This window comes from Schistocerca cancellata, chromosome 6 (assembly GCF_023864275.1).
Source record: "Schistocerca cancellata isolate TAMUIC-IGC-003103 chromosome 6, iqSchCanc2.1, whole genome shotgun sequence".
NCBI lineage: Eukaryota > Metazoa > Arthropoda > Insecta > Orthoptera > Acrididae > Schistocerca > Schistocerca cancellata.
The window spans coordinates 369,599,762-369,615,754 of NC_064631.1; the positions used below are offsets into that span (position 1 = coordinate 369,599,762).

Genomic DNA, 15,993 nt, shown 5'->3' on the forward strand with positions numbered 1-15,993 from the left:
TGCGAACCATATATGCGTCAGCATTCTGTTTGGTAAATCTGTGTCTCCTATGATGCCACACAAGTGCTGCAGATACTCGGAGGGAGTCCTGTCCCCCATTTGCTCATAATGTAACACTTGCTTGATAGAGTGATCAAATGGTTTATACTTGTAATCAATTAGTGCTTTCTTCAAGCATGTGTATTGTTGCTCCTCCAGCGGCTGTGCCGATAGTGGCCACCCTTTTGTCTAATGTGTTTCACCACTGCTGCGAATTTTGTGCTCTCATCCATTACCCCATTTTCCTAGTACACCAGTTCCAGCATTGCAGGCCATAGTACTGGTTTGTCCAGCAGGAACTGCAGCGACCATACCTTCCTCTGCGGTCTTTCCCTAATAGCACATCTAGTCCCGTTTTGTGACTGCGGACTGGTCGGTAGGCGGTCTTTCCCTAATAGCACATCTAGTCCCGTTTTGTGACTGCGGACTGGTCGGTAGACTTGTCTGACTTCGCTAATTGGCAGACCTGTGATTTGCCTCTGCATATTGTCCCGCAAGGCTGCCAGCTGTGTTCTCATCTCTTCTTTCATTTTTACCCAATGATACTGCCTGATTTTGTGCATCCATTTGCATGAACATTAGCTCTTTTTGCTTGTGGGTTCACCACTTTATGACAATATTCGCTGTAAATACTATGTAAGTAACACAAACCAAAGCAAAGTTATAAAGAAACTTTTTATTAAACCTTGTGAGAACAGACTCTGATCGAGAATAAAAAATCCATTACAACTATGGAGATGTTATAAAAAAAAAAACAGAGTAATAGTAATGTCACTCTACTCCCTCCAAAGCACAACACTTTGATTCACTGTGCATTTAGTATCTCTGACTGCAATGACTCCCACGAGTGTTTAATGTAAATAACTGTAATGACTCTATTGTGATCATTTGGTGTTGTCTGACCTGTCTGGACAAATGTTAGATTCTGTGTTGCAGGTAATGTCAAGGGATGCATCAGACCACACCATTCAAACAATGCAATGTAGTCTTTTTTTTTTTTTTTGTACAGCCAATTCTCCAGGGAAACAGACCTGATTAACATTGTAGAAGAATTTTCTCTTATAAACTCTTAGGCTTAAGTTTCATTGCAATCCATGCCTATTTCTTCATCACAATGAATATAGGCTCTGATAGTGAATTTTGAATTAATGAATGTAATTTTGTCATTCTGTAACTTTCCTACTTTGGCCAATTAATTGGCTTGTATTTTGCAATTACTTCAGGAAACTTTTTACTTGTCAGAGGCGCTGCAGTCATGGACTGTGCGGCTGGTCCTGGCGGAGGTTCGAGCCCTCCCTCGGGCATGGGTGTGTGTGTTTGTCCGTAGGATAATTTAGGTTAAGTAGTGTGTAAGCTCAGGGACTGATGACCTTAGCAGTTAAGTCCCATAAGATTTCACACACATTTGAACATTTTTGAACTTGTCAGAGGAAATAGAGGTGTATTCTGAAGTTAACCTCAGTTAAGCTATAAATAAATACTGCAACAGTTATAAGCAAATTTATTACAAAAAGCTAAATATTACACTTTTCTATTATACCTCTGCATAATCACCATTTCACTTTGAGACTTTTTTGTGTCTCCTAACAAGCAGGCTAATTCCTTCTGCACAAATTTATGAGATTGTAGTCAGCTCATTATAGTCACTGAAAATTCTTCCTCAGACTCAGTGTTGAAAGCCGAACCATGTTTTAGTGGGTTTGAAGAGGTGCAAAACATTTGCAGCCAAGTTTGGGGTATAGGGCAGACCTTCAGACACATCCCATTTATATTGACTAAAAAAAATCATCTTGTAGGCATGTATCCAGGTCAGTATTATATCTTCTTAAGGTATTTTATATGTATTGTGACTAGTGGTTTTCCTTCAGTCACTGGCTCGTTTTGGAGGTGGTTGTACCATTACCAGCCAAAATATTTTAAGCTTTTTTCAAAGATAATCAATGACAGGCAACATTACAATCACTTGACACAGTACTGTGCAGCAGTGATGCTGTCTTCATGGGGATGGAAAGTTTTGAAATGCACTATAGGATTTGGCAGCGAGCAGTTACACAGTTTGTGGGCAGGAGCGACTCTTATCATAGGAGGATATGTTACAAACTGGTATAAACTTCCAGCAACAGGGAACAAAAACTATTTCCTTGTTCAGTGTGGATCACATTATCAATGCAGACAGATGATGATAAAATAATCAGTCTTGAGTGCAAAAAACAGATGTTTTATAATTGTGACTTGTTTCAGTCATGAAAGACCATCCTCAGACCGTAGGCAATCACTGAAATTTAACACAAATTTCTACAAGGGAACTCAGGATTTACATAGCATGTTAACTAGATACAGAAATGTTAAAAGATTATGATAATAAAATACCCATCGGTAAGCTGCATGATTGCAGCTGTAGTGTGTGCTGGAAGGCATGATCATCAGCTGCTTAGTAATGTGTGAATGCTATGAATTATAAAGGCAAAACTTGTTCTTTATAACTTGCAGCACTCACTCACTACTCAGAATTATAATATTATTACAAGACACTTTTTGCACACTAATATTGGCTGTCTAACCTAATTATGCAAACGGTTCATTAATATTACGTTGCAAGAACCAGTTAAAATTTTACTGTATCCCAGTTAGTCAAATACACTGACTCATGAATTCCAGGAAGCAATCATCTGTTTTACAGTCAGTTAAAATGATTCTCACTGTAGTTTTCTCTCTGTGTCAAACTTGCAGCACCTGAAGGAGTCAGCTGGTTCAGTCATTGAAATATTGTTCATAAAATGGAAACAACAACTTGGTAGAACATCTGGAAGCATACCATTCATTGAAAAATTTGATGTTAATTTTATATATGTAATTAAAATGCTTAAGAATTATTCATGTGTGTCTGTGTTTTATTTGCAGATGTTATAATATGAATTTTAATGTCTGTTTTCAGCCAGTGGAGGACAGAAAACATCAGTTGTGGATGATAAATTCTTTAAATTGGGAGAGATGGAAGAGTTCCTAGACAAGGAAGATAGGAAAGAAAACTCAAACAACCGCCTGAATTCAAAGAAAATAGCTGGGGACAAGTCAGATGGGCAGTTAGATGATGATGATGATGATGATGACAATGATGATGTTGAGTCAATAGATTACTTTGAGGACATGCCTTCTGAAGACAGCAATGACGAAGTACAAATGAATTTTTTATTTTCCTTCTGTAAAACATAAGATATACCAAAAAATGTATTAATTTTATGGTTTTGGTTGCAGATTTTGTATGTGGTGCTTTGTGTGTCATGATAACATCAATAGCATTGAGTATTACTCAGCTAAGTGATGGGGTAATCTTGCCATGGTGGCAGCACCACTGTGTTTATGCTCAAGAAATAGGGTGGGGAGGGGAGGGGGGGTGGGTGAAGGGAAAGCGGAGCAACACTGGCATACTCTCCAGTATTCTTACGAATGGAGTGGTGTCATATGTCGCCCATCTACTGCCATTTTTACAAGCTACAAAATTCACAGAAGACGAAAATCTGATTTTGAAATCTGATGGCAATGTTCACAATCATGTTTACAAGCTAATTTTGAATCTAATTTGCTAACCTGATCAAATATTGCATTCATGTGTCACTTGTGTAACACGAGTGGATTATGATTATGTAAATGTGCTGTTCCGATTTAGTCAACTCTGTAAGTGACATTATCAGCATCTTTGGAGCTTTTTAAAACATACAGATACTGAGGAGGTTGTTCAAGAGGAGAAATCTTATCCATGTGATACTTTATTACTCCCACTGATCACATGCATTATGGAAATTAATTGCGAAGTGATTGCTGGTTGAACAGTATTATAATCAAATATTTTGAACACTTACACTGGCTAGAAATTTTACAAATGGGTAAAAATATTGCGAGTAATTAGCAAAAAGTATCTTGTGTGGTGCTGTAGAATCCAGAGCATTAAAATTTTTGTACTTGTCCTAGACAGAATGCTATAGAATCCAGAGTATTAAATACTACTTGTCTTGAGCCAAGGCACAGTATAGGGGTTTAAATATGGTATATTTGTGACCAGCAGAGGTTATGAGTTTGAATCCCTACAGAGGCTTTAAAATTTTTATTGTTAAATTTTTATCAAACTGACTTTGTTCTTTGTTCAGTATTTTTTTTTTTTTTTTTTTTAATTTCTAAACCTTTGCCTTATCATTTTGATCGTCACACAAACTTTTTCATTTGCTCACCTCCTTATAGGTTTCAAAAAGTCGATCCCTGCTATCCTCTCCCTCCCTTTGTGAGGTAGTTAATATTTTGTCACCCACAAACGATTATGGATGACAGTGTTTGCAGGTAGGAGAAAGCATGGTACAAAGGATAGTGCGGTTGTTAATCTGTTAATTGAGAAAATATTTCTGCACTTGTGAATAATGATTCTTGGCTTGAATACATAGCATATGATATAATTATATTTTCTGTTTCTTGGTCCATCAAAACATCTTTCCTTCCAAATTATAGAAGGTTATTTAGGTCTGAATGGTATGGTGGCAGTAGGAGGAAAACAAATCCATTTTATTGCAAAAATTTTATCTATGTAATAAACAGAACAAGGCTGCTGATTCTTCACTAATGCCAAAAGTTTGACTTTCCGTAGACATGGCTCATAATATTTGTATTTGGCCAGCCAGAATTGCATTTCACATTTTAGAGAACAAGTAGACATTGGTTCATTTTCCTGCTTATTGTGATTAGGTGCACTGTCAAAAATGACAATATTTTATGGGGGTAAGCCTGGATAACCTAGGACTATACATGTTTTTGAAAACTTTTACTGTCCATTTCTGAGTGATAATTCAATGTTTTGATTTTTGAGTCATATATGAGAAGTGAATCTCATGTCGTTGTCTGCATGAACAACGGTTAAACTGGCATTTTTATTCAGCAATACTTCTCGCACAAAAATGTAACAAAGCATACTACTTTAATCAGAGCATGGCTGTCCCTAGTCATGTGACCAAGTTAGTTCCTGCTGTGGCCACATTACCACTTCTCCTTGCAGGGTAATACATTGTAAGATTTTTTATTTTTGTTATTCACCACAGCTACCTTTTGAAGGACCAGAAGTTACCGTATTTACTCGAATCTAAGCCGAACTTTTTTTCCGGTTTTTGTAATCCAAAAAACCGCCTGCGGCTTAGAATCGAGTGCAAAGCAGAAGTTCTGAAAAATGTTGGTAGGTGCCGCCACAACTAACTTCTGTCGTCGAATATATGTAGCGCTTCGCAGGCACAAAGATAAATACTGGCACCAAAACCTCTGCGTCAGTAAATAAATTAAAAAAAAAAGGTGGAAGCCGAGCTTTTTTCTCTGCCCTGAGTTTCAACCACTGCATTTTCATAGGGTTTCAACCACAACATTTTCGTACATTATCCAACGAAGTAAATACAAATTCCGTATTGTTCAACTTCGAATGTAGCAGCATTTCAATGCACTACGAAAATGCGACTGGCAAGACTGTTTGGGATGTTTGTCAATATGGCCAACTCTGCATTCTGAATTTTTTCCTACCTGTGAGAAGAGATAGTTGCTAATAGGAACTTTTATGAATTGTGAATCACATACAGTATTCTATTCACCATAATAATAATACGAATATAAACATTTTGCCATGTATTCTTTCGTGTTTGCTGCTATCTCATTTAAATCCTGTCTGCCTAATAAACTACGAAACTAGAGTGAGACAACAGCAAACGCGGAAGAATATACAATTCATGTCATGTTTATATTCATATTATTCTTATGCCGAATAGTGATACAGTCAGAAATGAAGCACGGCAATTGATTAAATTTTTAAATCTATGGTGACTCTAACATTCTGTGCAGAATGTAATGTATTAAAGAGGCATCTGCAAAGATTTTCAAACAGAGAAAAATTTTCGCTAAACTCTCGTTCAGAACATCTTCTATCATACGCAGTCTATTATTTGGTTCTTGTTGATCATTATCAAAGAAAGCAGCAGTGTAAGTAACAACAAATTGCAGTCTCTTGCCATTGTTTCGCTAATGAGACGATTCCTCTCTTTTTTTTTTTTTAAATTGTAAGCGGCGGTAGCGCGCACAAAAGCAAGCCATGTCACGAGCAGCGACAGGTCGTAAACACTCATTATCAGAATGTGACAAACAATGCATGACACAGTACAGTAATGCATTTTCAGCGTAGAGTGATGTAAACACCTATTACAAAGAGAACAGTACTTATCAGATCAAAGAAGAACAAGCAATCAATTCAAATCAGACGAAGCACGTGAAAAAGGAAGGGTACCCGTATAAATACGGATGGAGCGCCTGATGCATAGCAACGGCTACCTGTTAAAGCTTAACTGCTAAGCTTATGACTCGAACCAAACTACTATAGCTGTATCGTCATTCATTTGACCTAAATTGTGTCTCATATTACAATGGACCAACTTTGTTTCGATTTGGAGGTGCGGCCTAAAACTTTTCTCTCACCTTGAATTTAGAGTCTCAGATTTCAAGTGCGGCTTAGATTCAGGAAATTTTTTTTTCCTCGATTTCAAGTCTCATTTTTCAGGTGCGGCTTAGATTCGAGTGTGGCTTAAATTCGAGTAAATACGGTAATAGTATTTTGCACCAGTCATGCTCATTGTTGTGCAGAGACTATAAATATAATCTGTGACTATTACAAGAACCGAACAGTTAATATTAAACACATCTTCCATCTTTACATCGCTTTGTAACAGGGATCTGCACTCAGAGCAAAGTATGGAGATTTCTTTGATGAACCAGATTTAGGTGGGCGCACAACTGACCGAACCCACATTGATTACCAAGTAAATGGAAGAAGTAACAAGAGGAGTGTAAGGTAATGAACGGTCTTACTATTACTATATATTTTATCAAAAGGAAAATTCAACACAAAAACTATAAAATTATAAAGGGACATGATAGATGCCCGTTATTTACCTTTGGAAGGCAGAATTCCAGTATTGCTGTTACAGACATGTAAAACTGAGAGCTATTCATAGCATTTGGAGCTAATATTTTTTCCTCATGGAGGAAAGAGGCATAGGTTGTAGAAGATAAGAAAGGAGAGGCAAATCATTCAGTTCTCACGACGAGAGGGGGCCCACGTGTTAGGCCAAGGCAAACTTACACTTTTAATTGGGTGTATCAGCAGTAATAGGCTTTTGCCTCCTGAAAATAAGTACTTACCAACTTATTGTTTTTTCCTTTCTTAAGCTTACTGCAGTTTAAGTGTGGTTTTCACTAGTCATGTTTCACTTTTATTTGTAGAGCACACTTAGTGATTATTTTGGAATGGTTTACATTTTAACAGTGTAAGGAAAAGATAGATCGCTATTTAGCTTAAAGATGACAGGTTAAGTTGCAGACAGACACAACATAAAGACACTTACACATTAACTTTTTGCCACAGCATTCGTTAGAGGGGGTGAGGAACGGGATAGCAGTGTATGGGTGGAGGGAGAGAAGAGTGCTAGGTCTGCCGGAGCCTGCAGGGACCAGATTGCCAACAGACACAATGTAGGGAGGCTGTGGAGCAGGGAGAGGGGAGGGCAGGCAAAAGAGTGAAAGAGGAGAGGACAGTTGAAGGGGAAAGATGGGCAGGTGGGTTGGCAGAGGGCGGGGGACAGTATATTAATGTAAGTTGAGGCTGGGATAATTTTGGGAGTGTAGTATGTGTTGTAAGGATAACTCCCACCTGTGCATTTCAGAAAAGCTAATGGTGCAGGGGAGGATCCATTGGCTTGAGTAGTGAAACAGCCATTGAAGTCAAGCATGTTATGTTCAGCTTCACGTTGTGCCACATGGTGATCTGCTTTGCTCTTGGCCACAGTTTGGTGGTGGCTGTTCATCCTGGCAGATGGCGGGCTCATAGTCATACCAATTTAAAAATTTGTGGAATGACTGCACCAGAACTGCTATATGACACGGCTGTTTTCACAAGTGGCCTGGCCTCTGGTGGAGTAGGATAAGCTTGTGACAAGACTGGAAGTGCTGTTGGATGGATTGGGCAGGTCTTGCATTTTGGTCTTCCACAGGCATATGATCTCTGTTGCAAGGGGTTGGCATTGGGAGTGGCGTAGGGATGGACAAGGATGTTGTGCAGGTTGGGTACACGATGGAACACCACTTCAGGAGAGGTGGCAGGATCTGTCTCATTTCAGGGCATGATGATTGTTAAGCAGAGCACTGGCGAAGGATGTGCTTCCATTGTTCCAGTCTTGGGTGGTGATGAGTGACAAATGGACACTCTTTTGTGGCTAGTCTTTGGTGTGTGGGAGGGTTGGGGGTGTGAGATCTGTTTACAGACTCTTGGGAGATAGCGCCTGTTTATGAAGACCTTGGTGAGACCTTCAGCAGAGGGGGCAAGGGAGTTCTTGCCACCACAGATATGCCATTGCTGGGTGGACAGGCAGTATGGGAGGGATTTTTTGGTGTGGAAGAGATGATAGTGGTCCCAATGCAAGAACTGTTGGTGGTTGGTGGGTTTAATGTGGACAGAGGTGTGAATGGATCCATTAGAGAGGAGGTTGTCAAAGTCCAGGAAGGTATCACGGTGGGTTGAGGAGGACCAGATGAAACAGATGGGAGAGAAGGTGTTGAGGTTGTGAAGGAATAAGGGTAGGGTGTCCTGGCAGTGATTTGAGATCATTAAGATATAAGTGAACCTGAACTAGGATGGGGGTTTGGTGTTATGGGAGGCTATAAAAGTCTCTCTACATGACCTGTGAACAAGCTGGCATAGGAGGATGCCATGCAGGTGTCCATGGCTGTGTTGCATATTTGTTTGTATATCTTACCTTTGAAGGAGAAGTAGTTGTGAGTTAGAATAAAGTTAGTAAAGTGTGTGAGGAGTGAGGCTGTTAGTATGGAGCCTGAAAGATGCTGGGAAAGGTAGTGTTCAATAGCAGTAAGGTCTTGGGCATGAGGGATGTTGGTTTAGAGGGAAGTGGCATCAACATTGATGAGTAGGGGTCCACAAGGTAAAGAGATGGGGATGGTGGAGAGTTGATGAAGGAAGTGGTCAGTACCTTTGACATAGGAGGCTAGATTTTGGGCAGTTGGCTGAAGGTGTTGGTCAGTGAGGGCCAAAATTCTATCGATGGGAGCACAATAACCAGCCACAGTGGGGTGTCCAGGATTGTTGGGTTTGTGGATATTGGGGAACATGTAGAAGGTGGGAGTATGGATGTCATAGGGGTTAGGAGAGAAATGTATTGAGGGGAGAGATTCAATGAAGGGCCTAAGGCTTCAAACTGGGATTGGAGGTTACTTTTGACTTCTGGGGTGGGGTCATTCTGACAGAATTTATAAGTGGAGTAGTCACATAATTGACAGTGGCCTTCCACCAGGTAGTCAGTGCAATTCATAACAACAGTGGTGCAATCTTTGTCTGCAGGTAGGATGATTAGGTCAGAATTTGTTTTTGAAGTTGTGTATGGGTGTCCTTTCCTCTGCTGAGAGGTTGGTATTCTGAGGAAGGGACTTGCGAAGGATGGTGAGGCCAAGTTGGAGGTAAGGATTTCCTGTAAGGTGACCAGTGGACAGTTGGGGGGGGGGGGGGGAGGGAGGATCACAGTTGGATGGTAGTGTGAACTGGGGAGATAGGGTTCAGTGTTGGGATTAGGTTGGCTTTTTGGCATATCCATCTGTGTTAAATAGGAGGAGAGGATCACAGCCGATAGGAATATTACTATTTTCAACCTTTTGTCAGCTGTAATTTCATTATCAGTTCATTGGCAACCAGTTTCAACAATACATTTAATCATCACCAGGTTTTCTAAATGTATACTGCATGTATAGTAAGCACTACAAGAGCTGATATGGGTACCAGTTATTTTCATGTGGGACCTTCTGATTGATGTCTTTTTGGGAAAATTTAGCCACTATATATTTGGAGGTTATGATGATGATGAATTGTATTGTTGAAACGGATTGCCAGTAAAATAATAATGAAATTACAGCTGATGATAGTGTTGAAAATTTGGGGGATGTGACAGGTTGAAAAGATCAGCTAGGCAGGGTTTGGGTGCTCTGAGGGATTGACAAAGAGAATCAATGCATAGGGTATGGACTGGATAGTGGTGCTCTCAGGCAGTAGTAGGATGTCAGCAGGTTGGATAATTTATGGAGATGGTGTCTGGAATGCTCATCCAGGTACTGGAGAGCTAGGGATTCAATTTCAAAGATGTGATGTATGTAGCAAGGACTGCACAGTAGTAGTATCTTGCAGAGGGAGTACAGGTGGCTCTGGAATGCCTATGGCTTGGAGTTGTCTTTGCAGTACCAGGCTTGTGAGGGACAGGGACTGGCAGAACCTGTAAAGGTGAAGATCATTTTGAAAGGAGGGGTGGTATTTATAGATTAAAAACAGTTCTCTTTTATAAATGTAGCACACACATTCCTTTCGGTGTTTTTTGTCAGTTGGTACAACAGGTGAGAAACACTGGCAAATTGCAGTAAGCTTAAGACAAGGAAAAACAATAATAATTGACACACAACAGCTGCTGTAGATGATGGCCATGTGAACAAAAACATATTATTAGTGAACTAATGTGTCTATTTGTAATTGCTACAATTATATGTTTCAATTCTGATGGGATGCTTTAACATATAACACTAAAACGTTGTGTGGTGGGAGCAGCAGAGGAGAAGTGTACAGATTTCATTTACAATATTAGTGTAGTATTTCCTTTTCTTTTGCAGAATGAAAGTGTATAGGCCTTTTTTGTCTTTGTATGTTAAGATTGTGAGTGCATTTGTTATTTAGTTTTTAGTTCTTAATATAAAAGTTTTCAAAACTTACTCACAGGTTCAGTCTGCCAGCTGAAGAAGAAGAAGAAGAAGAAGAAGAAGAAGATGATGAAGACGAAGACGAAGATGACACAGAAAGAAACGTAGAGCAATTGAAGGAAAATGAAATTAAATGCACAGATATAGGGACCAAAAAGGCTGTTGCTGTCAGTGAGGAGACTACCTTGTCTAGTCTTGAACGAAGGAAGGCACGACTAGATGAAAAGGTAGCCAAACTAGAACAACAAGCACTTTCTGAAAAACCATGGCAACTTAAAGGTGAAGTTGGTGCTGACACTCGTCCCCTCAATTCACTGCTGGAGGAAGCAGTTGAATTTGACAGTGTCACAAGACCAGGTAACAATTTTATTTGTAATGTTCTCAGTGTTCTGCAGCTAATATATATCAAAAAACATAATGTCCAATAAAGTATTTGCCAAGACTGCAGTGTATAACAATGTAGTATTGCTCGAGAGAGGGGGGGGGGGGGGGGGGGAATTACAAATTGGCATAATATACAAAACTGGTGAAGTATTTTGTGTGTGTGTGTGTGTGTGTGTGTGTGTGTGTGTGTGCGCGCGCACGTGCTGTATTAAACAGTGCTTGATGGAGGGGTGTGCTGATACTGTATTTTTGATCTTGTTAAATTTTATTATTGTCCAGTATCCATTATCTGCTAAAATTTAGTCTTGTAGGTATAATCTGTACATTGTAAACATACATCTTACTGAATATTAGAAACATGGAGTTGTCAAAAGGCACATAAACAAGACTGATAATGTTGATAGCTTTCAGATCCTTTTTTTAACTAGAGTAGTCGTACATACTATACAAGACCATACATGCATGTCCAAGCCACCCCCTCGCCACACACACACACACACACACACACACACACACACACACACACACACTGGTATGGCAGCAGTGTTCAGCTGAAAAGGTAATGAAACAGCAGTTTGCTTTGTCACAATTCCTTTGCCGTTGCGTGTAAAAATAAATAAATTTATGGTAGCTGAATATAAAGAACAATATAATATAATATTGACACAAAATCAATTGATTGCCACATACGTTTCACCAACTTCGCCTTACTCATTTATGAATCTGAAAAATGATAGAAGTGTCGTGATAATAACAGTACCTACAGACAAGCAATTACATAATAGCACCCACTGTTTACTTTGTTCAGCATAACAGGAAAAAATAAATATAAAAGGTGGGACAGCAATAAATTTGTGGATCGTTGCAACTGCAAAAACTGTTTTTGTTCATCTGGTAAGTGAAATCTTTTTATGTTAAGATAAGAAAAAATAAGTGTAAAATTATTTCATCAGAACAAAAGTATGATTTCATGTTAAATATGGTTTACACTATATGTAAATGTGTAGCTATTTGTTATTCTACGGTCATGTCACGAGAAATTGATAACAGGATTTACATCATGTGTCATATATTGTTTTGAACATATGCTTATGTTGAGCTGTAAGTAGTTATTAACAGTAATTACACTGTCTAATCGCATTAATGTGACCTCCTGTCAAAAGCCTGAACAACCGCCTTTTGAAGCACGGCTGCTGCGAGATGTGCAGGAAGAGAGTCGATAAGATTCTGGAAATTACAGCAAGTTATTAAAAGGTTCCTCACTACATAACAGTTTATCCTTGTGACCGGTTGTAATCTGATAGAGCTGCTACAAGAGCACACTCGCCATACATTATTTAATCTTTGGTGCCTGTCCCAGAGAGCTCATAACCCCCATACTATCACATTTATCACTCAGTCATATGTCTGGGACTGTACATTTGGCTATACACGAGAGGGGGAACCAAAGTATCTTTGTTAAAAACCAGATGCCCCAAAAGTTTCAGACCACTGCCACACAGCTAAGGCACCTGGATTAGATGAAGCCACTTCATTTCTCAGACTGCCCGTTGTAACAATTCGTGTTGAATGTTACTTAAGTTTCTTCAGCCTGGTCCATTGATGAATGAATGGGAAATTTTCATGCTTCACAAAATTTATTCACATAATTCACATCCGAGCTGCAAACTTGTCTTGTAAACAAAACACGGACAGACTTCACTGATATCTTTGACTTCCAGAAGTAACTTCAAAAACGGACTCACAAAACAACTCAACTAACTCGCTGCATCACTTTGTATAGAATTTTAACAATAACTTCCAAAATAAAGCATTATTTATTTTTTATAGTTTTGATGTTACAATTAAATTTTACAAGATGTAAAGAAACTGATGTTACAGCCGAATAAGGTATAAAATACAATATTCAGTGACAATTTTTTATAGTAATATCGTTAGTTTTCCATAAGAAAATCATTCTGAACTTTAATTACAATAATGCCTTTTGTATTATTTTAGTTATGTAATTAATTACAATTTGGATTTGGGTACCAACATGTAATGGTAGTACAGAGCTCATGCTTTATCCGATTAAATAGAATGCACAAATAAGGCCTTAAATTCTGGAAATTGGAAAACTGTGAGATGTAAACAATTGGAGAGTTAATTATAAATGTAATTACAAAGAACATTAATTACAGAGGAAGACATAAAAATAAATAACAAATGAAAATACTTTGCTTGGTAATAGCTTTTAAGCCGTTTCTCAAGATAGTGAGGTCTTCTGTTACTGGATTTTTAGATAACCATTTTGTTAATTAGAAGCATTGATTTTTTGTGCTATCATCTCTGCAGTCCTTAGTTATTTATTACTGAGGACTTATTACTTCAATTTCTTGATTAGTTACTTAATTTAGTATATGTACATAATTTTATCAGTGACAACAATCCATCGATAATTACGACAACGCACGTCCTTCCAGAATATTCCACGCCCCTTCACAATGAATATCAAGTTTTTTATCAAATAGGACAGAATGGTACATATAAAGACACACATACAAGGCCTTAGGAAGCACTGAATTGTCCAATAACTATCTGATTGCTAAAAAAAAAAAAGGTGGTATCGGACATTAAGAGTCTTGGGGGGAGACTGTGCCGTTTCTACTTCTACATGCTCTTTTTTTGGCAGCTCTTGTGTGAAATTAGTTTCTAATATTTCTAACCTTCTTTCTACTGCTCCTACACCTGTATTGAGTTCACCTTACCCTGTCTCAACAGTAATTTTTAATGCTTCCAAACCAACCAGGATTTCCCTTATTATACTAGTATCCTGCTTCATCTGTCCCATCTGTTCCTTCACTTCTTGCCTAATCTGTCCCATCTGTTCCTTCGCTTCTTGCCTAATCTGTCCAATCTGTCCCATCTGTTCCTTCGCTTCTTTCATAGGCTGCATTAATAACATTAACAAATCATCTCCACTTACTCTTCCCTGTGCAGTTGGGGTACTCGTGGTGACATTTTCACTGGAACCCTCTCCACAAAAGCTTCGATCTACATTTTGATTACTTCTGATCGACAGTTCACTGATACTTGCTCCTAGGTCCGAAGTGTTTTCAATTGGTTCCTCACTCATTTTTACCTTGTCATTATCGGCCATGGTAAATTTCAAATTAAAAAAACTTCCCACACAAATGTTTGTCACTGTCACAAAACTATTTAATTAAAAAGATAAAGTGTTACTCATATGATGGTTGATGGTGCTGTTCGAGAATTTGGTCCTTTTTATCCACACCAACTCTTTCCATGTGGCAACATCCATTTGTTCTGTGCATCCATAACACAAAATTTATGCTTGGCATTCATCTTACGTTCACCTGAAACAGTCACTTGTTCAACATATTTCCACATATCAAACATCGATCCCAGCTCAACTCCACCAAATGTAACAATTTGTGTTGAATGTTACTTAACTGAAGTTTCTTCTGCCTGGTCCATTGATGAATGAATGGGAAATTTTCATGGTTCACAAAATTTATTCACATTAATTGACATTCGAACTGCACACTCGTCATGTAAACAATACACGGACAGGTTTCACTGATATCTTTGACTTCCAAAAGTAACTTCAAAAACTGACTCACAAAACAACAACTCAACAACTAACTCACTGCATCGCTTTATATAGAATTTTAACAATAACTTCCAAAATAAAGCATTATTAATTTCGTACAACTTTGATGTTACAATTAAATTTTACAAAACATAAAGAAACTGATGTTGCAGCTGAGTAAGGTATAAAATACAATATTCAGTGACAATCTTGTAAAGTAATATCTTTAGTTTTCCATAATAAAATCATTCTGAACTTTAATTACAATATTGTCTCTTGTATTATTTTAGTTATGTAATTAATTACAGTTTGGATTCGGTTACTAACACGTAATGGTAGTTCAGCGTTTGTGCTTAAATACTTAGAGAGCACAAATAAGGCCTCAAATTCTGGGAATTGGAAAACTGTGAGATGTGAACAATTGGAGAGTTAATTATAAATGTAATTACAAAGAACATTAATTACAGAGGAAGACATGAAAATAAGTAACAAATGAAAATACATTGCTTGGTAATAACTTTTAAGCTGTTTCTCAAGATAGTGAGGTCTTCTGTTACTGGATTTTTAGATTACCATTTTGTTAATTAGAAGCATTGATTTTTTTGTGCTAACATCTCTGCAGTCTCTAGTTATTTATTGCTGAGGACTTATTACTTCAATTTTTTGATTAGTTACTTAACTCAGTATATGTACATAATTTTATCAGTGACAACAATCCACTGATAATTACGACAATGCACGTCCTTCCAGAACATTCAATGTCGCTTCACAATGAATATCAAGTTTTTTATCAAATAAAACAGAATGGTACATATAAATACACACATAGAAGGTCTTAGGAAGCACTGAAGTGTCTGAAAACTATCTGGATGCATATAAAAAACAGGTGGTATTAGACATTTCATATGAGTCCTGGGGGAGACAGTACCGTTATACCGTTTAGCCATGAGTCACCATGGCTGCTGCCTGTTAGCGGTCCAGCTGGCATTGACCATCCCCGTGCCGTTATCTCCTGGCTCACACCGATACAATATTTGCTTGCCCCAGCACGGCACTCCATACATTGTTTTCTGTATACAACGTGCTGTTATTGCACCAGATCTGTTTGGACTGTTCTCACTGACTGAAAACTTTTTTCTAACACTCTGCATGGGACTTGATCT

At 38.3% G+C, this 15,993-nt stretch overlaps 1 protein-coding gene across 1 annotated transcript in view; it reads left to right on the plus strand.

Moving 5' to 3' along the window:
* The window catches only part of LOC126191315 (U3 small nucleolar ribonucleoprotein protein MPP10), a 77,267-nt gene that overhangs the window by 22,405 nt on the left and 38,869 nt on the right, over nt 1-15,993 (plus strand). The window contains exons 3-5 of the mRNA XM_049932146.1: nt 2,975-3,213; nt 6,780-6,901; nt 10,874-11,211. Of these exons, the coding sequence (XP_049788103.1) occupies nt 2,975-3,213; nt 6,780-6,901; nt 10,874-11,211 (699 nt within the window). The remainder of the gene's footprint in view (nt 1-2,974; nt 3,214-6,779; nt 6,902-10,873; nt 11,212-15,993) is intronic.